The following is a 25,382-nucleotide window of genomic DNA, read 5'->3' on the forward strand; positions in this document are numbered from 1 at the left end:
AAAGTGGATTTAAGTATAAAGGCTCACTCCTCAAGAGAATAGCAAACACTATAGCCATAGCTAATACATTAATTACCTCTGGCTAGTGCCTGCCCCTACTTTTCAACATAAAATGATTACAGTTATGGAAATGCCAGTGTCTTCTAGTGTTGAGTCTAAGTCCTCATGTCACAGGACATTTTAAATAATAAAAATATTACACATATTTAAAATTTAAGTCCCTATTATTCTATTGATGTCAAGGGGTTTAAAAGAAAAATATGAGGGTTACTGCAAATGTACAAATAAAGTTCACTGTATTTGACAAGTCACATAGATCCAGTGCTCTGAGTGAGTCCTTTTAAAATTTCCTCTGGCTTTTACTGATGTAGCAAAGCATAATTTTTTATCAAAAATTTTATATCATTTACAAAAATGCATGGGTAGAGAATTTCTAAAGTCACCATGATAATCACAGTACTAGGGCAGCTGACACTTAGTGCTGAAAGGTTGGTAACATCCTTTATCTCTGGTTGCGGTTTCTACTGCCAGCTATCATAGTAAAGTGCTTCTATAGTTGACAAAATGGAGGAGATAAAAAAAGGGGAAGAGATGAGTTTGGAAAGGAAGATAGATTTTTCATTTCTTATCTGGCGATACATTCTACAGCAGTAAGCACCAGTGTCTCTTAAACAGACCTTTTGAAGGCTAGAAAGAAAACACCACAAGAGAAAGCTTTATGAACTGGAGCCTGCCTTCCCATGGGGCTTCGTCCTATTGGAAAGTCTGCATGTCCTCTTGTATTAAAGTAAACAACAGTGTAAGGACTGATAATGCAACTTGGTGAGTTACAGAAGTAGTTCCGGCATCTGTTACTTCCACTCTGTTATCCGTTCCTTCTGTTCTGCTAATGGCGGTAGGCATTTGATCAACTACTGTGATCTGGATATGAAGGGGATCCAAGGTGGATGGTGAAATAAATCGCATAGCTAAATCTCCATTACATCTTCATTTCCCATGTTCCACTACGGCAGACTGGCAGCCCGAGGCCTTCATCACTGGAGCAGGTGGCTGTAATTATTTCAAGAGTAACTGGGGAAAAATACACAGTTTAAACTTGTCAATGAAACTGAAATTAAGGGTAGTTTATTGTTGTTTTTTTTTTTTTTAATTAAGACATTTATTTGAGAAACGGAGGGAGAGATAGACGAGAGGGGAGAGAGAGAGAGAACTAACAGACATCGAGTGATGGACAGACCTGCTATTTCACTGCCTACATGCCCATAATGGCCCAGCCAAAGCTGGGGCCAGGAGTCGGAAGCTCAATCTGGTTCTCCTATGTGGGTTGCAGGGTCTCAACTCCCTGAGCTATCACTTGCTGCCTCCCGAGGTATGTATGGGCAGGCAAACTGGAATTGAGAACAGAACTTGGACTCCAAAGCAGGCACTCCAATATGGGATGAGGGCCTTCCCAGTGGGGTCTAATGGCCTGGCACACCATCTGCTGCCTTTTTGATACTTTCAACATCTCTGTTGTGTCTTGCTTCCTGTGCTTGCTCGGTGACTCACCACAGCAGGTCACGCAGCATCCCTGCTGGCCTATCACGCTTCATGAAAGCTAGCTGGCATGTGATTATGGCATCCAAAAAGTCATAGAGATGGCGTATGAGGAACCTGTAAGTCAAAATGGTTTTATCTTCCAGGACATCTGCAGCCAGGTCAAAATACTCATAGTTACAGTAGAACAGCAACAGGTTGCCAAAAGTCTCTGGGGGGAAGGGGTTCTGTTGGAGCAAAAACTGGAGCTTTTCAAACCCTTCTGTAGGCTTACTTGGTTGTGCAGGGTCACAGGGTCCAACTCTTCCTTTGCCCTAGGCGACATGTCAGTGAGGGCTTCCTGAGCTTCCTACTGGTTGTCCAGTAGGAGAAAGCTGACCCTGGTGGCATCCGGAAAAAGGCAGGCCTTGTACAAGGCCTGGGTCTGGGCCTGCTACAGGTGGTACTGCTCAAGCTCTAGGTGCAGCTGGCCCAGTTCTCATAGCTGCCAGGGCAAACTCATGCAGCAGTCGTAGCAGTAGCTCAGCAGCAGGGACAAGGCAGCACGGCTCAGCCTAGCAGGAATCCTGGGTGAGCTGGTACAGGACCACAGTGAACCCAGCAGGTATCGTTGAAGCAGGCCAACCCCACTGTAGCTAAGATTGTGGTGTGGGCTTATTATCAAGGCAATGAGGCACTGAGAAACAGAAGTTTGTGAAACATATTTTTCCTTATGGGCTCTGTAAGTTAAATTATAGAAGAAACTGGCTAGGATTTGAAAGGAATTATTTAACTGATACCCATACCCTATGTTTCCTACGCCTAGCAAATGGAAAAGTTAATCAGATATATAGGCAAACTCATAGTTAAAGATCCCTTCAGTGTTTCCTTCAAATATGAAATCATCACCATCAACTGGGTAAATGGAGCCGCTCAAATAATACAGATTAAATGTGATATAACTTGCAAATGATGCATTAGATTTCACAGCCAGATTCTCTAACAAATCCAATACAATTTCAGCACACTAAGAGATGCTGAGCATATTTCATGTGTATGTAGCTAAGTTGTTTCTCCCAGAAAGAACACTATCTCATTTTAGCAAGAATCCTGAACCTTTTAGAAAAATGCTGTTAGGTTGAGTCATGAAATATAGTTGTTTTCATAGATTGAAAAGTTTCAAAATCATGCAACTTGGACTGATCCTTTTTTCCCCCTAAGCTAGATAAAGTGGAGTTCACAATACATTTATGCAAACTAAAGGGTCTAACAGGATGGGAAAAAGTAAAACTCTTTTAGACACTGAGAATCATATACTTGGGGGCCGGTGGTGTGGCACGGTAGGCTAAGCCTCTCTGCCTGTGGTGCCAGCATCCCAAATGGGGTCCAGTTTTAGCCCCAGCTGCTCTTATTATCTAGCTCTCTACTATGGCCTGGGAAAGCAGTAGAAATTGGCCCAAGCACTTGAGCCCCTGTCCCCACGTGGGAGACATGGAAGAAGCTCCTGGCTTCCTGGCTTCGGATCAGCCCAGCTCTTACCATTGCAGCCATTGGAGGAGTGAACCAGTGGATGGAAGACCTTTCTCTCTGTCTTTTCCTCTAACTCTCTCAAATAAAATATTTTAAAAAAATTAAATACTTGAGCAGAATGAGTAAGTTTCATGTTGAGAAATTCAAAGAAGCTATTGGGAAGATTGTGGATATTAAACTTGCAAAATGAATCTAGTGAATAAGGTTCAGAAGCCATTTATGGACCACTCTATCCCACTCTATCTGTATAGTGTAAGAAAAAGAGGAAGTTGATTGGGTCATAAGAATAGTGTAGAATATTTTTCCTTTCCCAAGAAACAAATTCCAGTACAAATGTGTCTTAAATTGCAATAGATGTAAATCAATTAACTGAGTTCTAAGACTACTTGTGTTAATCTCTATTAAAGATCAATTATGAAAATAGTAAAATCACATCTTTTTTTCATGTGTTAAACTTATTTACAAATGGAGCAAATTGGGGTCAGCACTGTGGCACAGTAGGTTAATCCTCTGCTGAAGTGCTGGCATCCAATGTGGGCACCAGTTCTAGTCCCAGCTGCTCTTCCAATCCAGCTGTCTGCTATGACCCGAGAAAGCAGTAGAAGATGGCTCAAGTGCTTGGGTCCCTTCATCCGTGTGGAAGACCCAAAAGAAACTCCTGGCTTCAGATCTGCCCAGTTCCAGCCATTATGGCCATTAGGGGAGTGAACCAGTGGATGAAAGCCTTTCTGCCTCTTTGTCTATCTGTAACTCTAACTCTCAAATAAATAAAATCTTTTAAAAAATGGAGTAAAGGAAAACCAATGGAAATTTGTCCATTGTTTATTATACTCACACTATTACACCATGATTTTAAGATTTTAAATTACAAGATTTCCCACTGAATCATATTCATTCAAAAAATGCAGAACATGAGGAATTTGTTAAAGAATTTTATTCATACTGGAAAACTCTGCTGAAACACAATGAAATTTATGCAAAGCATATGGCTTAAATGTAATTATGAGGAGATTAGAGTAGAACACAAAGTCCTTGAAATGATCATTAGACTAGACGTATTATACATTAACTAGGTTCTGGATTTAATAGTTCCTGGTATCAAGATGATAAGGCAGAGGGAGCAGAGGCATTGAAAACACATTTTGATGCAATGTCTCAATCCAGTTTTTATTTATTCCTGAACTCCTCTGGATTTCAAATTGTTATGTTCCATTTCATGAGGTTTTAGGGGGAGAAAAAAAGCAATGTCAAAGTGTTTCAATACAAAATGTTACAAGTGTAATGAAGCCATCACGATGTTATCAGATACGACTATATATTCCAGCCTATGATTTCATAAATCAAAGCTTTTAACTGTCTCGATTCATATGTGACTGTATTCTTTCCAATATGCATTCTTTCTTCTTCCAGGGGTTGTTCTATAACAGCAGGTATGTTTCTGCCATACAGTTCACAGTGTTCCAGAAATTGGATACATTCTTGAATAACACTGTCACAAAGCACTATCATGTGTTTTGACATATTTTCTAATAAGGATAGGAAGCATCTCTTGGCATAATACCAGGTATCAGTGCCCAGTTTTTTATTATAAGGTTCCAAGCTTTTGATAACTCGAGAAATGCCAAAATCATAATTTCCTTTGGCACAATAAAGTGTTCCGATCACCAAATTCACAATACACAGATGATAGGTTTTCTTGTCTGGGTCATCATAGGAGAGCTGCTCTTCCTCCTTCTCAATCTTCTTCATCAACTCTTCAGCTTCTTCATTTTGACTTGTCATGATATAGGAAACACAGAGGTTAGCTAAAACAACAGCACTGACATTGAGGATGTTATCATAATGCTTCTTCACTATGGGCTCATAAAATCCAATGGCTTCTTTGTACTTGTTTTCCTGCATGAACAGAACATGAGCAACATTCAGCTTCCACACGTCGTGGTCATTACAGAATTCCACAGATTTGCGGAAGATCTTTTCCACCATTGAATAATTTTCAAGGTTCCAGTAGATTTTTGCTTGAGCCATCAACACCGGAATGTACTTCTCCAGGGTGTCATCATACTCATTCACTGCTTTTTTGATACCTTCCTCATCTCTGTTGTGTCTTGCTTCCTGTACCTGTTTGGTGAGTCTCCGGAGCTGTTCAGTCAGCATCCCTGCTAGTCCATCCAGCTTAACGAAAGCTTCATCAGGAGCTGTCTGGCAAGTGATCATGGCGTCCAGAAAGTCATAGAGGTAGGGTGTGAGGAACTTGTAAGTCAAATGGGCATTTTCTGCCAGGACATCTGCGGCCAGGTCAAAATACTCATATTTACAGTAGAGCAGCAACAGGTTGCCAAAAGTCTCTGGGGGGAAGGGGTTCTGTTGGAGCAAAAACTGGAGCTTTTCAAACCCTTCCGTAGGCTTGGCATCCATGTTCATCAGTGCCTGGTTGTGCAGGGTCACAGGGTCCAACTCTTCCTCTGCCCTAGGAGGCATGTCAGTGAGAGTTTCTTGGGCTACTTCATAGTTTTTCAGCTGGTATTCTATGGCTGCCTTGAGGTTGAAGGCCTCTACCAAAGCAGTCTGGTGGAGAACTAAAGTGTTGCCAACACTGCGAATATCAATGCCCTCAGTGGTCATGCCCACACCCAGCTCGGGATGCTGGCGGATGCCATGTTCAATAATGTCGGCAATGTGCTTCAGAGCTGAGGCATACTGTCGGCTGCTGTAATAGGCCAAAGCCAAGTTGTAAGAAAGGTCAGGTCGGTAGCCCGAGGCCTGCAGGGCCGCAAAGAACTTGGAACATGCAGCTTCATACTGCCCTTCCTTGTAGAGCAAACAACCCAGGTTGACCTGGCCATCGGGATCGTTCTCTCCCCCTCCCTCCTCTCCACCTTCCCCACTGAGCAGCTGCTCCACCAGGCTCCTGGCCCCTGGCAGATCACCCTCGCTGTACTTGATGGCGGCCTGCAGGCGGAGGACCCGGTTGTGGTAGGCGGGGTTGTCCAGCAGGAGGAAGGCGACCCGGGTGGCATCCGGAAAAAGGCAGGCCTTGTACAGGGCCTGGGCCTGGTACAGGCGGTACTGCTCGAGCTCTGGGTGCAGCTGGCTCAGCTGCTCATAGCACTCGGCGGCCAGCGCGAACTCCTGCAGGCGGTAGTAGCAGTAGCCCAGCAGCGACAGGCCGGCGCGGCTCTTCGGGCTGCGCTGCAGCTCTCCGCCCAGCAGCTGCACCGCCTCGGCGTAGCGAGAATCCCGGATGAGCCGGTACACGACCACGGTGAACTCCCTCTCGGGGATTTGCGGACCGTTCAACCCGGCCATAACTGCTAAGATTGTGGCGTCGGTTTGTTTCCACGGCAACTGTGTAACCGGAAGCGGAAGTCTGCCGGAGATTACGTTGCTGCAGAAAGAATCCTATAGGAATAAAAAAGAATCAGGGATATGAGTCTCTCAATCTGATTTGGTTCTAGTAAACTCGGTACCGTGCAGTCGCGGTAATACGAGAGGCGGGAGGAAGCGCCTTTCGGCCACAAACTGGTACTGCACGTCCCGGCATGCACCGCCCCAGTCGCGGCGGGCGCCCCTCGGGACGTGGCCGCGCAGCATGCTGGGAGGCGTAGTCTCTGTCACATGGCCGCTGTGTCTTTTCGGTATGTGGTGTCACTTGAATGAAGGTTGCTGTTTGTGATTGTGTACTTTGGTCTCTGGCGCGGTGGAGTAAGACGTTGGGCCCAATGTCCCTGAGTATGTTGAGCCTCACTGTTTGGCTCATACAAGTGGTGATGTTTGGTGTGATTTAGAGGAAAACATGGGATGGAAACGACGGGCTATCTCTTTGAAATTCCCTGGGAATTAGGGTAGATTCTATTACGTCTACCCTGAGAGCACACTTTCCAAAAAGAGTAATGCAGCCGCCAAGAATCCTCATTTTGATCTTTTTCAAGAGGTTGTCAAAGGAAAGAAATTCTGTCCATCGCAACTTGTAACTGGGAGCAGAGGAATTTAGATCTGAGTATCTCCCTCCCTTTTCTATAACAACAATTACTGAGTATATTTTGGTTCTTAAACTTGTTTGTGGGGGCCAGCGTTGTGGTGCAGTGCGTTAAGCAGCTGCCTGCAAAGCCATTACCTCACATAGGCACCAGTTCCTGGCTGCTCCAGTTCCCATCCAGCTCACTGGTCATGTGCCTGGGAAAGCAGCAGAAGATAGGCTAAGTACTTGAGCCCAGCTACCCGGAGATCAGGATGGCTCCTGGCTTCAGCCTGGTCCCGCCCCAGCGCTAGCTGTTGCAGCCATTTGGGGCAGTGAACCGGTGGATGGAAGAGCTTTCTCTCTCATGTCTCTTTCTCTCTGTAACTCTGTCTTTCAAATAAAAACAAAACAAAACAAAACAAAAAAAACCCTCTTATTTGTGACCACTCCCTGGTGTTCCAACTTTCCCTGCCAAGAAGAAATAGTGACCCCCATTGTTCTTGACAATGCCTATGATTAAGGTGGTCTAAATAAAAGGATGTCTTTAATATATAATTAAACTTTAGTGCAGGTGTTCTCTTTATCTTCTCAGTAGTATTGATGCCCTTAAATATTTTATAAAATTTCAGAGCCAACACCAAACATGTTTTATGGCACTTTATCTGTTATTTCTAATGTAAATAGTTACCCAGTAATTTGCACATTACAGATGAAGTCCTTGTAGGCTGGAAAGGTTGAAAGGTTTAAGTAATTTTCTCAAAATTGTACCCAGGTAGGTAGTGGCTGAGTCATGCTATACAACAACTGAGTTCACTAGACAAGAATGACTACTGAATAACTCAGTCTATGTATGTCCTGCAGATGAGTGTGTAAAAGCCCAGTTTTTCATGCAAAGTGTGCATGAAGGTAATTGTCTTTTTTCCTCTGAACTTGATGTTGGCAGTAAGCTTTGAACTGCCTGATGTCAACTGCAGGTGTGGACAGATGTTAGAAGTGACTAGTGAGGGTCATATAGCTACTAGTCATCTAGTGATGCTAGGAGACTTCAGCAGGTTGCGATGGCTGATATGGGAAAGTGACTAACTTTATGTACAAATTCCATCTTCTCTGTTGCTGAGAATTGACAAGGTTGTGAATTCATGGGTGGCACCAGACTGTGAGCTTTCCAGTGGGTCAATTCAAAGAAAGGACTAAGTGTACCAACTCCACGGGGATTGAGTGGGGCTTTGGCTCATCCAAGATCACTCCCAGAAAGCAGCTGAGTAATACGACTATACTTCTACTCTGAGGTTTCTGTCAGTTTGATCTCTGATTTGGCATTTTAGAGGCTTAATCCATGGAGGAACGTGGTGGAGGGGTGCAGGTGAGAGCTGCTCAGTAATAAGGTGAGTGTGTGTGTCTTCTCCTTTGTGGCTGACTGCCTGACACTTGGCCAGTGGAAACTTAGGCTCAGTATTTTAAAATGCTTACAGACACATTTAATAGCAAGTTGCTATTAAATGAAGGTAAGATGACAAGATGAGAACAGGAAATTGCCTTTCATATTTTTTAGCCTTTCTCCCTGTTTTGCAGAGTTCTATATGCATCACAAAAGTATCCATCTTCCAATGGCTTCCAGAACATGTATGAAAAAGCAAAAGGACTATGAAGTCTTCGCCACATTTCTCTCTTTCCTACAGGAATCAGGCGTCTCTTCTTTGTGCTAGTACCTATCTGCGAGTGTGGCAGCTGAACAGGGCCAGAGGGAGGCCATTCTGTGTCTTCCTCCTTATTTCACGTGATGCTGCTCCAGAGGCCTGGCTTGAAAAAAGCAGGACATTCGGCTTAGACAGATGGAAGGCAGGGTCATTTTCAAAATGAAATGAGTGCGCAAATCACACTGTGAAATTGGCATGACCATCACTGTGGCTGTGATGGAGCGACTTTTATTTAGTCTCTGATAGGCAGTTGGGGAATAGATTAGGGTTTTTTTTTTTTTTTTTTGGTCGGGGGGAGGGGAGTGGGGAAAATGAAAGAAGTCCCTTTAATTAACGATAGAAATTCTGGAAAGCAATAAACAGGATAGAGTATTCTAAAATGTCATAAGGGATCATTTTGTTTGCAGTAGAATCTTGAAAAGCTGGAGCATATATCAAAAAGTACGTGTATCACACCATTTCAAGCAATAGGAAAGCACTTGTTGTAATAAAGCAATTTAATGACTTGTAGAAAGGAATTAGGGATTGAGAAAATGATGTTGAATTCAGGGAGCAGTATTCTGTAAAAAAGGAGGCACATTTTATTATATTGAAGAATTCAACAAAATATATAGGAGCTAAAATCATGATGTGTGGTTCCAAGCATGGAAGTTCTGCCTGCCAAAGTTTGAGATGCTCAAATGTTCACATCCTATTTGTATGTATAATCTATTTGTCATTTTTCTTAACCCTAATTGGAAAGTTTATCTTCTTACTTATCCTGTAATGTGACCACCTCCTGTTGGTAAACATTGTTAATCTGTATTTCAACCACAGCCATGGTCAAACATGGTCCTCATAAAAGATGATTTTCTGCAAAACTATCTTCCAGTTGTTTTTCATTTTTTTCCTTTGATTCCATATAATCTTCAGGATGGCCATTTTTCCTTTTTTTTGAGGAGGAGAATGGAGGGCAAGAGGGAGCTTAGTTTTCTTGCATTCTCACCCTGTATCTGATCTCCCACCATGAACAGGCAAGAAAAGAATAAATTAGCCCCCAATTAGTAATGAACTTGATGGACTTTTAGTAGCATCTGTTCAATCTTTTAAGGTTTTTGGAAATATTGTATGCTGAGCCAACACTTGGGAACACTGATGCTTCCACGGTGAGAAATTTTACCTCATCATGAATGCTCCTTTCACTGGTATTTCCAGCTTTCTTAATATTTAATTAGATTTTCTTCTTGAACATACTTTGCTTTTGACCAAGTAGCTTGTACGTTGGCATTTATGGTGTTATTGTCTAAACTTATCAGGGAAAGCACAATAGCATTATGGTTCATAAAAAAGACTAGCAGAGAATGCAAAACTGTGGACACTGGCATCAAACAAAAAATCATCCAACCATCCAAACAAAGAGTTGCTCCAATCCCTGTGTTTATACTATAGTTTCAGTACCAGGCCTGTTTCGCTCAACTTTCCTCATTCATCCTCACAGTCCTTCTGTGAATTCGGTGATTCTTATTGTTGACCCCATGTTAAAACTGCAGACAGCAAAGCACAAAGAAGCCGGCTGTTGCTGCAGCCAGCACTGGCGATTGCTTCTGCCGGCCAGCAGTGGGCCACACTGCACCTCTTCCTTCTCTCTCCCCGGGCACCTCCTCTCCAGTCATTTGAATTGGCTTTGGATCATTTGCTGCAGTTTGTTCTAACAGAACAGGCACAATGGCGTAAGAATTTTAAAGTTTAAGCACCGAAGCCATTGTGTAATTGTATGGCGTCCGTGTGGCTAGCGGCCCTGCATTGATGCGATCCCCCTGTGTAATTGCCCATGCAAATTTGAGCAATCTGTAACGGACACAGGAACCCAGCATTTGGCTGCAAACTCTCCTACTTCTGGAAAACTTCAATAATTGGAAGAGCCTTTTGTCATCTTTAAAAATGCTATATGGGTTGTCCCAGCACCCTTCTCACAGGCAAACATCACAGATCAAGATGTGGTTAATGGGCTAAATTAACAGTTGGAATTTAAATTGTAGGTAGTCAGATGCATGCCTTCTTTTAGCCCTTAAGTCACCCTTCTCAAAAGAAATAAAGATTATTTCAGAGCCATAGTGAAACATTAAGCATTTTATTAAAAACAAAGATATTTCGATCTCTTAAAGCAGACTGTTTCAAAATCATAGATTAGTTGCTTGCAAAATGGCCAAGCAGTCTATAATGTAGTATTCTTACAATGAAACATCAGCCTGGGAAATCTACACAAAGGGAAATACATCAAACAACTCAATTGAAGACATATTTCCCTTCTTTTGTGTAAAACAATAATAATTAGGAAGCAAGTCAGTAGGGGATCCTTTTTAGATTATTGTACATCAAAGTAAAATGGCAAAAGCAGTATTCCCAAAGGGAATGAAACTAACTAGAACCTAGCCTCCTATTTTCACAACTGAGCTGTTTTTGTTCCATCTTCTATATGTGATTTAATCTAAACAAAAGCAAAAGAAAAATTCAGATTTTAATGCATGTACACATAGGTACCAAAAATGAACACAAAGATAGATGGCCCCAAATAATACATATTTAAACAGCAAATACTTCATTTACTTAATAAAACAAACATTTATGTGTCAGTGTATACATTCAGTGACACTGGTGTAGATATGTTATAAACAACTTATCTTTAGCACTGCTGAGAGATGTAGCAAACATGCAAGAACATTCAAAATTAAATTTAAAAAACCATACAACCCAAGATTACTAGCTGAGGAAAAAAGAGGCGGTGACAGAAACAATGTAAGCAGAACACTGGTCTTTGCTAATTCGACATGCTCATCACAAATCCTCCATTTACACCTCACTGCATTTCTCTCACCTATGTGCTTTATTCTATTATTGCTCACTTAGGAAACTTAGGACATTTTGGCCTTCCTGTACCTAAACTTAGGCTTTACATTTCCTGACACATTTAAGTTTTGGAAGTTCTTCATAGCTTAGAACATGGCAGAGTAACAATTTCAGAGGTGGTTATTCTGAAGCAGATAATGAAATTTTACTATTGCCATAGGTATTCGGATCCCAAATTAGATTTTGTTCATTGCCGTAAGGAATCCTTTTTTGCATTTCCCCTCCAAAATGTTTATATTTAAATTTTCCTCCAATATGTTTGGATTTCTATCCCAGTGACAGGAAATTATTTTAAACTATTACTCAGGATGAAACTTTTTTGTCTTTCTGCCATTCATAAGAGTCAGCAGGAGAAATGAATTTTAAAATAATTGTACCACAAAATTGAGCAGGCTCTGTTTAATGACCTATGGTAAATGAATAAAGTATGATAAATTTTGATATAGAAAAAGCAATTGAATTCCAGTAGCATTAATATAATATTATTATTACACAGATACAAAAAATTAAAGATTACTTCTAGCACACTGTCTTTGCAAAGAACAAATACCTGGGAATGCACACATATGTCAGATTTAAAAACAGTGAAAACACACACATGGCAATTTTAACTTTTCTTTACTGACTTCATAAATTTATATCTAAATGACTACCACTTATGGGATACCTATGATATTAGATCTTCTGAAAGTGTTCTAATTTAATACATAAAGGAAGATATGAGTAATTTTAACAAACGGTTTGGTGACCATATCTTTCATGATTACTACAGGCAGGCTCGGGCACGTCTGTAGTCAGATTGTTTATATATCTACCCAACATATGTAACTTAATTTTGTCTTCAGCAAAAATCTGATCTCTTCACATTTGCTCCCATTTGGAGAAAAATAAATAAGAAAGTTATCTGGAAAAATCTGCGTAATGCCAAACACAGTTTGTCCTTTGGTGTTAGAACTGAATTAAAATTCAATGATTTCTTTAACATCTAGAAGACCTGAGGCCTGGAGAGCCCCCAGGGTCCCAGCAAGAGGCCAGCCAGGATGGAATCTTGGCCTACTGTGCACTGGGTGGCAACCTCTATGGCATGCCAGGCTGTCTCCATCTGCCAGTATTTCTGGCTACCACGTAGACTGTCATGTTTTATCTACATGTCTAAAAAAAAAAATACATCTTATGTAAAAAGGGGGATGGATTTCAATCATTAGTGCCAAGAGACCCGAGGGAGCAAAACTGTTCAGTTTGAGGTTTTACAAGAAGACTCACATTTCAAATCCCTCCCATCAATAGGAAATAAACAATAATAATAAGGACTGGGAAAACTGCTCTCTATCTTCCTTGAAAGAGCAGATGTGGATAACCACACCTCGCATTCTTGGAAAATTACAAATTCATTTTCAAAGGCATTCAAAATACCTCAAACTCCTGAGTTCAACCTCTAACCCCTAGGGTTGCTGGCACCAGGCAGGCTGTCAGCCTCTTTTCCACTGCTTCCTGGTCATGGAGGAACAGAGCCATGGCATTACTCAGCAGTTTCTGAATCTTGACCCACAATAGCAAAGATACCTCGAGACAGGAGAAATAGATGGAGGCAATTACAAACAGCTACTTGATTGATGGTTGACATTGTCAGGGCCCCACTATATGGCAGATTGCGATGGTGTTGAACTCCCCTTGCTACCAGTGGATGTTGCTATTGGCAACCGTGCAGTGAAGCCAATAAAAAGGCAAGAAAACGAGACGAAAACTCAACCTTAGTGGAAGCCGTAGGGTTTGTGCTATAAATTATGCTTCCCTTAGCAATATGCAGCATCAACGTTCAGGGCAGCTACTGTGCCTGCAGTCTTTGTCAGATTCTGGGTCTAGTTTTATCCTACAGCACATGCTTTAAAATTTTGCTCTGGATGGACTGGTATCCGTTTGTCCAGGCTATTTAGTTATTTATTGTTGGGGAGGATAACAGATGTGGGCTCTTCTCTGGCTCACACGGTCTGCTTTCCAATTCCCATTTGTGATATAAACATGATGTGGCACAATACCCAGAAACACCTGCAGTGCTTCGGCATTGCAGGCACGTGACATGATGTCGCGGACCCGGGTCTGACTCTAACTCCACCCACCCTTTGTTCCTCACCTGAAGGAGGGGAGACAGCCCTGCGGAAGCTATTTTCCTTTATAGCAGAGTGATTCAGAAAACTGGCTTAATAAAATCCATAAATCTGAACAACCTCCCTTACCTGCTCTGCGGAGGCAATTTTTCCTGCACTCATTTTCTCCTCTGGTCTCTCCAGCCTTCCCTGCAGAGACAGCTGTAAAGGGCAGCCAGGAACATTATTTTTTAGGGCTCCCACTCCTTCCTTCCTTCTCTTCTTTGTCAAACCCCTCCCTGTCCAAGTTGCTCTCTGTTCTAAGCAATTGAGGACAGGACTCTACACCCTCATTGTCTGGGTTGCAAGTGCCATTTCTCTTTGTTTGGACTGACTCTCACCTTTTCTTTGGCAGCTCCCTTAACCACCTGCCTCCGTTCCTCTCTTTCCTTTAATGGTCTTCTCCTTTTTCTTCTTCCTTTCCTCTCCCCTCTGTGCCTGATTTATAATTTTCTTTTACTTTGTTTTTCTTGCCATAACAAATCCCAGTTCTTCTCGATGATCACCATTTCCATTTTTCTACCTCAGTTTTCCCCATTTCCTCTTAAACATTTCCCAGGTGTCTACTACGTGCCAGGAAAACAATGTCCCTTGTGGAACTTGCCCCCTTTTCTTTCATATTTGAGTAGTAAACTTCATAAGTGATACTGATCAGTAACAAAAACAAATATGGTTTGTAAATTTTGATTTTTTTAATTTTCAGAGCTGGGCAGGATCTCAGGTTTCATCTGGTCCAGGGATTTTCAAACTCTTCAGAGTCCCTTTGTGGTTCACCATGTTATGTAATCAAATTCAGGAAGATTTGTAGGGTCCCTAAACCCCTGAAAATAGCAGACTTCAGCTTTTACATGTATTACATCTCAGGGATTCCTTGAAAGGTTTATTTGAACAGAGTTCTAAGGCTAATGCAGGTTTGAAAATCATTTCCTAGTATAATCTCAGATGACAAAAGAAGAAAGGAAAAACAAGTTCAGAGAAATTAAGTGACTTGTCCAAAGTCATCCAGTCAACAGTGCCAAAATGAGAGATGGAAAACTATCTTCTAGCTCAGGATCCTTGGATAAGACATTCTGTGTTCTCAGTATCTCAGGTAAAACAAAGAGCAAAGCAGCTTCTAGTTGTTGCATTCATTTTAAACAGTTTATGCTCACCCATTATAAACCTGGATTCCTATAGCATATGTGTCCTGTGCCAATACTATTATTTCTTAACCCTTCAAGCATCATTTCTTACACTCAAGGAAAAAAATCCCCAATTGGGGACCTCTGCATCTGGCTTTGGAGTGCTTACTGGTAGTAACCTAACATTTTATACCAAAGCCTCCTCAGTAGGAGAACTAAAGGAAGTCAGTACTCAGTCTTCATGTCTCTGCTGTGTCACTGTTGAAGGCAGTTCCTAGATGTTCGTGTCACCTGTGGTGATTCCAGCTGAAGTTTTCCTTTCATGCTTACTTTAATTAAAATCTATTAACACATTCCTTCTGAGAAAAGGCTAGGTCTACAATAGAGGTTGGATTTTTAAAACTCTGAAAAAAGGGACCACGATCCAGTGTAGTTTACAATTTTGTATGAACACCAATCGGACAAATTCATTTGCTGTATTCTTACTATAGATTTTTTTGGGGGAAACTGGGTTGACTGGGATTTATAAGGGTAATATAGTTTACCTTTTAGATAGGCAATCCTAAAGGCTCTGATCCACCCTTAAGAAGCTTTAGGAAAAACAAAATACCTCCATAGAATACAAATGAGGTTTCTTGGGACAGTCTGGCACAGAAGGGCGCTCCGCGAGACAGCGCAAAGGCAGGCAGTGTTTGGCTTCTAACGAACAGGAGAGCCGTACACAGACTGAAGCAGCACTAATGACGCTTTCACTGCTCCTGTTCCCCCAGCTCAGAGTGAGCCGGGTTAAATGCATTCAGGTCCTCAGAGGCAAAACAGCCTTCCTCTCAGCCCCGTATGCGCACGGGGAAAGCCGAGGGTCCCGGGGCGTGCTCCGTGCCCCACCTCCTCCTTTGTCCTTCCTGGCACCCCCTCCACCGACTGGTTACACTTCAGGGCCAAAGCCAAGCGTGCTGCCTGGAGCCTCTCTGGGACTAGTTCTGTCTGAGCTGAGAGAACAAAAGGACGGTGGGGCTGGCCGGAAGCCGGTCCTTCGGGCTGCGTTTCGCAGCAGCAGCACAGCAGCTGATTTGGAGGTTTAGTTTCCGTCGTCTTCCGTGGCCACCGTGCGGCCAGCAGGGGTAGAGGGGGCAGCCGCTACCTGCAGCCTTTTCTGGTGCAGTTCTTCCCACTTACTTCTGTTCGCAGCCACCGAATCCAGCATGGGCTTGAGTTTCACGTTGACCTTCACCAATGCCTGAGACAAAACAAAAAACAAGGAGAGGAGGGAGGAAGCTGAGTCCCTGACGTGCTTTTCCACCTTTCACTCTGAGAAGGATGGAAACTGGCTCTGTGGAAGGAGAGTGGTGATCATGTTGGTAAACATGAGCTATTTACAAGGGGTGGATACATCTTTATCTCCTTTATGTTGCATTAACGGAGCCCGGGCAGAGAATGGACAAATGAGATGGACAGCTGTGTACAACTCCGGGGAATAGCAGCCATGTAGACACCGATCCTGTGTTACAACCACATCAAGCGAGACAGGAAACAAAATGTCCAGCTCACACACGTCTGCCAATCTGTGTATCTTTGCTTGCCATCAAGGGCTCCAGATCGTGATAGACTATGAACTCAACTTTTTACAAAAACAAACCTACAGCTCTTCTGCCACAGATGACTCTGGATGGACTTACCTGGATAAGAAAGTCCAGGTAAAATCCTGAAACAAGAAGAGATGCTGACTTTTAAAACTTAAGAGATCTCGGGGCCAGAGCTGTGGTGCAGTGGGTAAAGCCGCCACCTGAGGCGTCAGCATCTCATATGGGCGCCGCTTCGAGTCTCTGCTGCTCCACTTCTGATCCAGCTCTCTGCTGTGACCTGGGAAAGCAGTAGAAGATGGCCCAAATCCTTGGGCTCCTGCACCCGTATGGGAGACCTGGAAGAAGCTCCTGGCTTCAGATTGGCGCAGCTCCAGCCTTTGCGGCCATCTGGGGAGTGAGCCAGAGGATAGAAGACCTCTCTCTCTGTCTGCCTCCGCCTCTCTAAGTTTATCTTTAAAATAAATAAATCTTAAAAAAAAAAAAAAAAACTTAAGCAATCTTGGAACTGTGCCAAATATATAGATCAACATGGTAGCGTATATGGAGCTAGGACGTAAAGGAGAAGGAGTGTGGAGGAGAGTGACAGGATACTAAAGCCACCATCTGCTCCCTCCCAGAATGCACATTAACAGGAAGCTGGACGGGAAGTGGAGGAACTGGGACTTGAACCAGGCATTCTGAAACAGAATGCGGGCATCCCAACTGGTGACTTCAGCATTGCACCAAAGGCCTAGTGTGTTATCTAAACATCCAAAATATGTTCACTTGGTAGTATTTTTATAATAGCAGCTTATAAATGAGCACAATCTAATGAAAACATATGGACTTTTAAGCATTTATACTTCTTGGGCCTGTTCCCCATTTCCAGGGGTTCAAAGAAGCCTAAGAACCCGGCATCCCACATAGATGAGAAAGAGCTTCCACTTATGAATACCTACTGTATGTTACAAAGGTTTCCCAACTGCTTTACATACTTCAGCTCAGCTATTCCTTACAATGATTCTGCATCTTACACGTGATAAAATATGGTCCACACATGTTATGATTGGAAATGGTCTTTAGTCCTTCTACTGTGGAATGGAGGTAAGAACCCATATAGGAAGCAAAGGGTTATGTTTGTAATCTGACCATTTGTTTTGAAAGCTGTGGAGAGAACCATTGTTCTCCTCAAGTAAAAGATCAAGGCTAGGCCAGTAGCCTGCCATGTAGAATAGTGTAGAGTTGTCCGGGATGTGGCACAGAGGGGCAACTCTTAAGAAACAGACCAAGAAGGTACACAACTTGAATTGCGTGGCTCCAACCTTTGTCAACAATCACTTCAGTCAGTGAGGAAGTCTGTTATTCACAGGTTTTCAGAGTCTACGACAGCGAGGAAGACTGAGACAGGGTGACCGCTGTTGTCACCACCTCAGGGTGAGGCCTAACCACAGGAACCTCCTTCCTTTCTTCCTGCTTACTCATATCCTCTCCCCTCACTTCCTTGTGTTCTCTCACTCATCACATCACCCATCCTTTGGGCTGTGTAGAGAACTCTGATGAGCTCTAACATTATTCTTTGAATGGAATCTGTAGCACTTGAGGCCTCCCTGTCCCTTAAGACTGAAGTGAAACCTGACCTGAAATCCAGCACGTGCTCTGGGGCCTTCCTCACCCTCCTCGTGGCTCCCGAGTCTTCCTTGTCTCTTGGACTTCCTCCTTGAGTCCGTTTGGCCTTGTCGGCTTCACTCTGTATCATTCTCGGCACAAAACTCTACTTATTTCCTCGTTTCACAGAAAATCAAATTACCATCAACATTTTGTATGCCTGCTAATTCTACTGAATATCAGAGGTTCACAGGGAGGAGATTTGCCCACTCACTCCCTCCTTACACGCTCATCCTCATCTCAGACGCCACAGATACCCACCCTGCGGTAATCTGGTTTTCTCTCCTGTCCTGTCTCACTGCTTTCATACCAGTGAGTATATGCCAGCGGCTCTGTTTTCCCCAGGTTCCCTGGAATTCTAATGAAGTAAAGTTTCTTTTTCTTGTACTTATTACTGTCCTAGAAGGTGGTTTTTATTTTCCCCATAAAGTAATGAATAAAAGAAGGAGCATGGGGCTGTGAGGATGTTAGCTGATGGGACACTTTCTGCCTGGGGACAATCAGCTCCTTTTGTTTTGTGGACACAGATTATACTTCTGGTCCCATGTAGACACCGTGCAGCTGCGTCCCATTCACCACAAGGGGGACCGAAGGCGAACAAGCTTAAACCACTGCACCTGCAGCACACCTCCGGGAAGCGCTTTCTTCAAGCGTGACCTGTGGCTAAGGAGTGGTGAGCAGCAAGGTCCTCCAAAAGCAAGAGTCCCTCTACATGCTGACGTGGCCCCATGCCCTCCTCCAGGCGCCACTGAAAAGCATCTGCTAGCAGACTCATGCCCTCAAACAGCACTGTACTCCGGGAAGTTAAGGGATACAGGTAACACGGGACTAGTCGCAAGTTAGGGGAGAGGAGTGGGGGTGAAAGCCCAGCAACAGCCACGCACCTGCTGAACAGTGAGTGCTCCACCCTGGCCCACGTGCTCCTGCTCTGCACCCAGTGTCCTTCAAACAGAGGATGCACTCACTCTCTCCTAAGCCCGGTGTGTATTCACTAAGCAAGAACAACTCTTTAAATCGGTGTATCCGTTATTTCACGTGATAACAAAACAAGGCCATAGGGTAACTCAGACAGTGATCAGAATCCCCTTTGTTTCCATGAAAGAAATGCAGGGGTCTGTTTTCTGCTCAGTGTGTGTGTGTGTGTGTGTGTTTATCTACACAGAAGTGTGAGGGAGCAATGGCTGCCATGCTTTTACTTAGTACAGTTTGGCACCAGGTCCTCTCTACTCAGATCAAGCCTTTTAATTAAACCGACTACTGTAATTCTTATGGAAATTAGTGTTTATGCTATTTTCCTGCTGCAAAAGCATTTCTCTGGAACTTATTCTTTTTTTAAATCCCAGGAGCACAAATTGGAATTTTTTCTGCATGAAATGTAATTAAAAACTCATTTGATTACAATATTCCTGGTTCTGTTTTACTTATTAAATTCCTGTAATCAGTTTTCCTTTATGAAGCTGCTGGGAAATGATCTCAAAAGCAACACATTTTTCTCTTCCTTGGCAGGTTCCTGAGTATTTACTAAATTATATTCATAGCACCTGCCCGTGATTCGTATTACTCCACCAATTTATTCCTTAAACCATTTAAGTTTATTTGGCTTTGCCCCAAACAGCTTTCTTTCCTTCATCTTTGTTCTTTGTCTTCCCTCTTGCTTCCTTTGTGTTGAATAAAATATTAGGGGGGAGGTACCTATTTATCAGGATTCCTCTTGCCTCTTTGTTTTGTATTCTTGTGAAACACAGACTTGCCATACTAGAATGGCATTTTCTCCGGGGCCAGGTGTTGGTTCTAGGCAAAGGTAGCAAAAAATCTTATCTTGAGGAGTTACTCTTATGGTATAAATTTATTGCATAGATGCCATTGGCTAAGACAATGGAACTGTTTGAACATTAATAAAACAAAGGATTATCTGCAAACTTGAATTCCTAGGTTTATGGTGATTTTCTACAATGTGCCATCAGCAAGAGAATGGCTTCTAGTACATACATGCTAGGGGCATTCCTAAAAGCTTCCCCTCAGCCAGCAGCACCTGATGGGTTCTGTGTGTGTGCTGCCTATATCTGTCTAGTTTGGCTTACAACTCACATACAGAGAAAACGGGAAATTTAGCACCTGTCTGTCTGATCGCTCTCCTCATAGGCATAGGTTCTCCAAAGGTTAGGGACGTGGATGTATCCGCCTCAAGATGCTTGACTGTCCTCTGTGGCATTGCTGCTGTGTGACCTTTAAGCCACCATTTAAATGTGTCCAGAGGCAGAGAGCACATTACCTCTCGGGGCGCTCCATTTTCTTTGCTCTGATTTTAGTAATTGTTTCTTGTATTGCACTAAAATCTGGGTCCCTGTAACTTCTTTTTTTTTTAATATTTATTCATTTATTTGAAAGTCAGAGGTACACAGAGAGAAGGAGAAGCAGAGAGAGAGAGAGGTCTTCCATCTGCTGGTTCACTCCCCAATTGGCTGCAACGGCCAGAGCTGCATCGATCCAAAGCCAGGAGCCAGGAGCTTCTTCCGGTCTCCCATGCAGGTGCAGGGGCCCAAGGACTTGGACCATCTTCTACTGCTTTCCCAAGCATAGCAGAGAGCTGGATCGGAAGTGGAGCAGCCAGGACTCAAACTGGCCCCCATATGGGATGCCTGTACTGTAGGCGGTGCTTTACCTGCTACGCCACAGTGCTGGCTCCCTCAGTAACTTCTACTCAATGATTCTAAATATCAGGCTGCTCTCCCTTTAAACCAGAATCTTCTTGAATAGTGTGGGATTGATGACCTATGTGCTGCTCCAAGTGTAGATTAGGGTTGATGCTAATCTGAAAACCTAACTTGGGATGCACTGTTTTTCTCTTGCAGCAACCTCATTGGGGTTCTAGGGTCCAGCTCCCTCTTGACCCATCAAAGACAGGATATGAGATATTTGTCCACTGGGCGACACAGCCCTGGGCAGCTAGTCATCTGTGTGGCTGAGGACCCCACTTCCTTTTTGATTCAGTTCACACGCCATTGTCCTCCTGTGACAAGTGCATGCAGCTTACTCCATATTTTCTTGATGTCCGGAACAAGTAACCCATTCACATAGCTCGAGGGTACAAAAGGGTATGAAATATACAGTGCAAAATCTCCCTTTCAACCCAGCCCCAAAGGCTGGGATTCCTCCCCTAAAGGCAACAGATATTATCAGTGATTTTTAATTGGGCATGTATTATTTTATACATGTGTAAACATATATTTGAAAATGGTGGTACACTATACATACTGAACTCCATGTGTTTTTTATTTTAAATATATCTTGGAAACAAACCACATCTCTGCAAGAATTAAATGTCTTCATTTTTTTGTGGTAACTAATATTCCAATGCTACCACAATTTGTTTAACTAGTTCATTTTTAATGTTTTTTTTTTCTTTTTTTGTCTACTTGAAAAGCAAAAAGAGAGAGAAAGGCAGAGAGAAACACGGAGAGAGACACATACACAAAGAGATCTGTCCACTGGTTTTCTTCCCAAATGTCCAAATTCCCACAACATCCAGGGCTGGGCCAGGCTGAAGCCAGGAGCCTGGAACTCAATTTGGGTCTTCCAAATGTGTGGCAGGGGCTCAAATAATTAAGTCATTTCTGCTGCCGCCCAGGATGCATTAGCAGGAAGCTGGATTGGAAGCAGAGTAGACAGGACTTGAACCAGCACTGTGACATGGGATGTGGGCATCCTAAGTGATAGCTCAACCTGCTACACCACAACACTGGCCCCCATCTAGTTCCATTTTTGGTGGAATATGAAGATTGTTTCTATTTGGCCATTACATACTTAGCAATTCTGTAGATTCGAAGTTTATCATGAGTCAGATCCTAGAATTGGTAATGTTGGGCCAAAGGGCACGTGCATTTAGATTTTAGTAGATGTTACTAAATGAATACATATAATTTCCCTTAATATACAGTGCAGATCCTTATAATAACTGTACTAACAGGAGAGAAAAAACATAAAAATCATAGCTACTACTTAGATTCAGTCCTTGGAAAGACAGAGAGTGGGTAAAGCTAAGGACACACAGATCTGGGATTTCGTCCTCTTCTTTCTGTGTCCTACAGATGTCAATTTCTGTATATCACTTTGGTGTCACTCAATCATCACAATCATGTTGCTCTAAAAGGTTTCAATTTCACTCCTCTAAGGTCCTAAAATGGTGCATGAATCTACTTACATCTCTTAGAACTAACCAGTCATCTTTGACAACCTATAGAAGGTTTTAGGGTGTTACACAGGTTATTACTGTTATTAGCAACCTCTTTAAAAATTTGTTAGTTCACAGAAAGATGGAGGAAGGAGATAGCAAAGGTGAGTGTGAGAGTGATGGGGGTGGGGAGAGAGAGAGAGAGGAAGAGACAAAATCCCATCTGCTGGTTCACTCCTTGAATGCCTGCCATGAAGCCAGGAACTCAATTCATGTCTCTCTCGTGAGTGGCAGGAACCCAGTTACTTGAGCTGGAGTTTGGTATGAAATTCAGGTTTTCCAGTATAGGAAGCAGATGTCTTAACTGCGAGGCTAAATGCTCACCGAACAGCAAACCATTATTGAATGCTTGCTTTGTGTCACATTTTAACAGGTGCTTTTCACATACCGCCCATTTTATACAAAGCTTTGCAAGGTTGATATTGTTGTTATTCTTGTTGAGGATTGAAGAAATCACGGCCTAGATAGATTAAATACCTCACTTATGGAAGAACTGAAACTATTTTAGGGTTTCTCAACCTTACAATAGTTACCTGGCCAGATAATTCTTTGTTGTAGGGATGTCTTATACGGTATAGGACACCTTATAAGCCAGTAGCAATCCATTCCCAAGTTGTGACCACCATAAATGTCCCCTTGGGGAGCAGAGTTATCCCTGTTGAGAACTCTACTGCTTCTAAGAGTTTTCTGCCTCCATCAGGTCTTAAATGAACCTAGCTTTCTCTGAAATAGATGAACTAAGGTAACCAGCTATTAATGCCAACAGTATTATCACTATCAAAGACAGAAAGATTTCCTCCTTGGGCCAAATATATAAACCCCTCTTCAACCCGCTTCTTCAGAGGACATTCAACAAAGAGGAGTAAGAGAGGCTTCTCTCTATATTGAGTATTCAGTGTGCTGGACTAGGGCTGGGGGCATAAAGTCATTATCTCATAAAATCTTCATGGTGTCCCGTGAAGTAAGTACTTTGTATCATCTGCACTTTATAGATAAGGGAACTGAGGTTCAGTAGGTTAAGTGCCTTCTCTATGGTCACATAGTAAGAGATGGGGCCAGCATTTTTCCCTGAGTCTCTCTTACCCTAAAGCCTTATGTGCAAAGTTCCCTTCTTAGGGAACCAGGCTTCCTTCACCACTCAGCTCACCCTCTACATTCTCTGGGAAGTCTTTTCTGATGTTTTGGATCAAAAGCAGGACTGCTGCATATCTGTCAGGGCTGTAGCACATTCTCTACCTCTCTGCAGCCTAGCCCAGCCTGGTTCTGGGCCACCCTTCGTGTCAGCACTGGGCGCCCCAGTGCTTGCTCCTGCTTCTTGTCCTGGGGGCTTCTGCTTGCCCCCACCCAACCCCATCCTGCAGAACTTCTGCCAGTTGTACTGCTGGTGCTGGCTGGAAAGAGTGGATGCTGGATTTCTTCCCCACTTCTTTAAACATGTTTCAGTTTTGTTCCTAACATGTACTGAGATAACTTGGAATGATGTGACACCATGGAGGCCTGCTGTTAAGCTTTGCTAGCTGGGTCCCCAGCAGCCTCTGATGCGGGGCTAATCTGGCCCCACTACTGAGGCCACGCCCTTCTGAGAACTGCTCACAACACCCCTGTGCTTCAGGGCTTTTCCCTGGTCCTCTGGCTGGTGGGAGCATGGGCTGCTTCCCGGCCTGTCCGACCTCTGAGGATTGTTCTTGCTTGCTCTTTTCTGCTTTACTCCATCTCGGCAGTTTCCTTGCTTGGAGGTGGTGAACTGCGCTAAGCTGGAGATTCCAAGCGGCCTTCCTGAGCCCGTGCAGTTGGCTCTTTGCTGAGACCCTCCCCTGGAAACTCTCACTTCCCCCACTCCCCAGGCTCCTGGCTCTGCCTACCTTTACTGAAAACTCAGTATGTTATGGTGCCCGCTTTTACCTGTCTCAAAAATGGTGGCTCCTACACTTTTATGTTTCTTTATTTCTTTTTGTCCCCTGTTACGCCATCGTGGCCAGCAGCGGAAGTCCCCATCATTGGTGCTAAACAGCTGTGTCTTGTCTGGCATCCCATGAGTGCAGAGACAGGATGGGAACAGGGCCGCTAGCTTTGCATCTCCAACACCTGCAAAACCCCAGGAAACAACAGCCCCACCTCCCCCACCTCCCTTGTTCCTCAGAGAGAGGAGTGGTGGGAAGAGGGTTAAGGCTGGGACAGCTGCCAGCGGCTGAGAGTGGGGTCAGGACGTTCTGACGTGCCACAGACTCCTGCTGTAAAAACAAACCTAGAATGACTCCCGTGGGAAATGAATACAGTACTTTCTCTTATTACCCTTATTCCTAAGGCCTTGTTTTTTATCAGTTCCCCAAGCTGCTAGGAGCCGGATTCTGGCTTTGTTTTCCCTCTGCCGTCACGATCCACATCTGTTCTCATCTGGCTCAGTGGGTGCTTACTAGTGGACCACAGTCACTTCGGGAAGCTCAACAGCAGGACCGATGGACAAAGAGTAAGCAAAGAGGAACCATGCTCTGAGAGAGAAACCAATACTCCTCTGTCAGCAAGGGGCACGGGGAACCCGCATGAAATTAAAACCAGGCTTGTCTTAGAACCTGAAAGCGTCCAACCGCGCTTCAATACCACAATACCCTTTAAAGCCTTTGAGGAAATTGTCTGAGCTGGCTACTCGTCTATTCTAAGTACAAAGACAGAAAGAAGATGGTTTGGGCCCCCTTTGGTTGAATTGCTGGCATTTTCTGCCTCTCCTCGCCCAAGAGAAATAATCAGAAACTAAGAGACACATAAAGTGTACAGCAGAGGAGAAAGGATTTAGAATATTCCCCAAGATATTAATTATTGATAAAGTATAAAATTAGACATGGGAGTAGGCACTTAACATGGCAGTTGGGGTGCCATTTGGGGTGCCCACATCCCATGTCAGAATGCCTGGGTTTGAGGACAGCCTCTGATTTAGCTTCCTGCTGGTGCACACCCGAGAGGCAGCAGATGATGTGAGTCCCTGAGCCCACTGGAGAGGCCCCGGGGTGAGCGCAGGCTCCTGGTTTTGACGTGGTCCAGCCCCGACTGCTGCAGGCATTTGGGGAGTAAGCTG

The 25,382-nt window shown here is 43.5% G+C and overlaps 2 protein-coding genes across 2 annotated transcripts in view; both read right to left on the bottom strand.

The window, feature by feature from the left end:
- Positions 1–3,999: 3,999 nt before the first annotated feature.
- On the bottom strand, positions 4,000–6,511 carry LOC133766884 (intraflagellar transport protein 70B-like). The gene has a single exon (XM_062200706.1). The coding sequence runs from the start codon at positions 6,352–6,354 to the stop codon at positions 4,357–4,359; it is 1,998 nt and encodes a 665-aa protein (XP_062056690.1). The 5' UTR covers positions 6,355–6,511; the 3' UTR covers positions 4,000–4,356.
- A 9,421-nt stretch (positions 6,512–15,932) lies between these two features.
- The window catches only part of PDE11A (phosphodiesterase 11A), a 448,382-nt gene continuing 438,932 nt past the window's right edge, over positions 15,933–25,382 (bottom strand). The window contains exon 20 of the mRNA XM_062196428.1: positions 15,933–16,091. Coding sequence (XP_062052412.1) covers positions 15,933–16,091 — 159 coding nt within the window. The remainder of the gene's footprint in view (positions 16,092–25,382) is intronic.

Source organism: Lepus europaeus, chromosome 1 (genome assembly GCF_033115175.1).
Source record: "Lepus europaeus isolate LE1 chromosome 1, mLepTim1.pri, whole genome shotgun sequence".
Taxonomy (NCBI): Eukaryota; Metazoa; Chordata; class Mammalia; order Lagomorpha; family Leporidae; genus Lepus; species Lepus europaeus.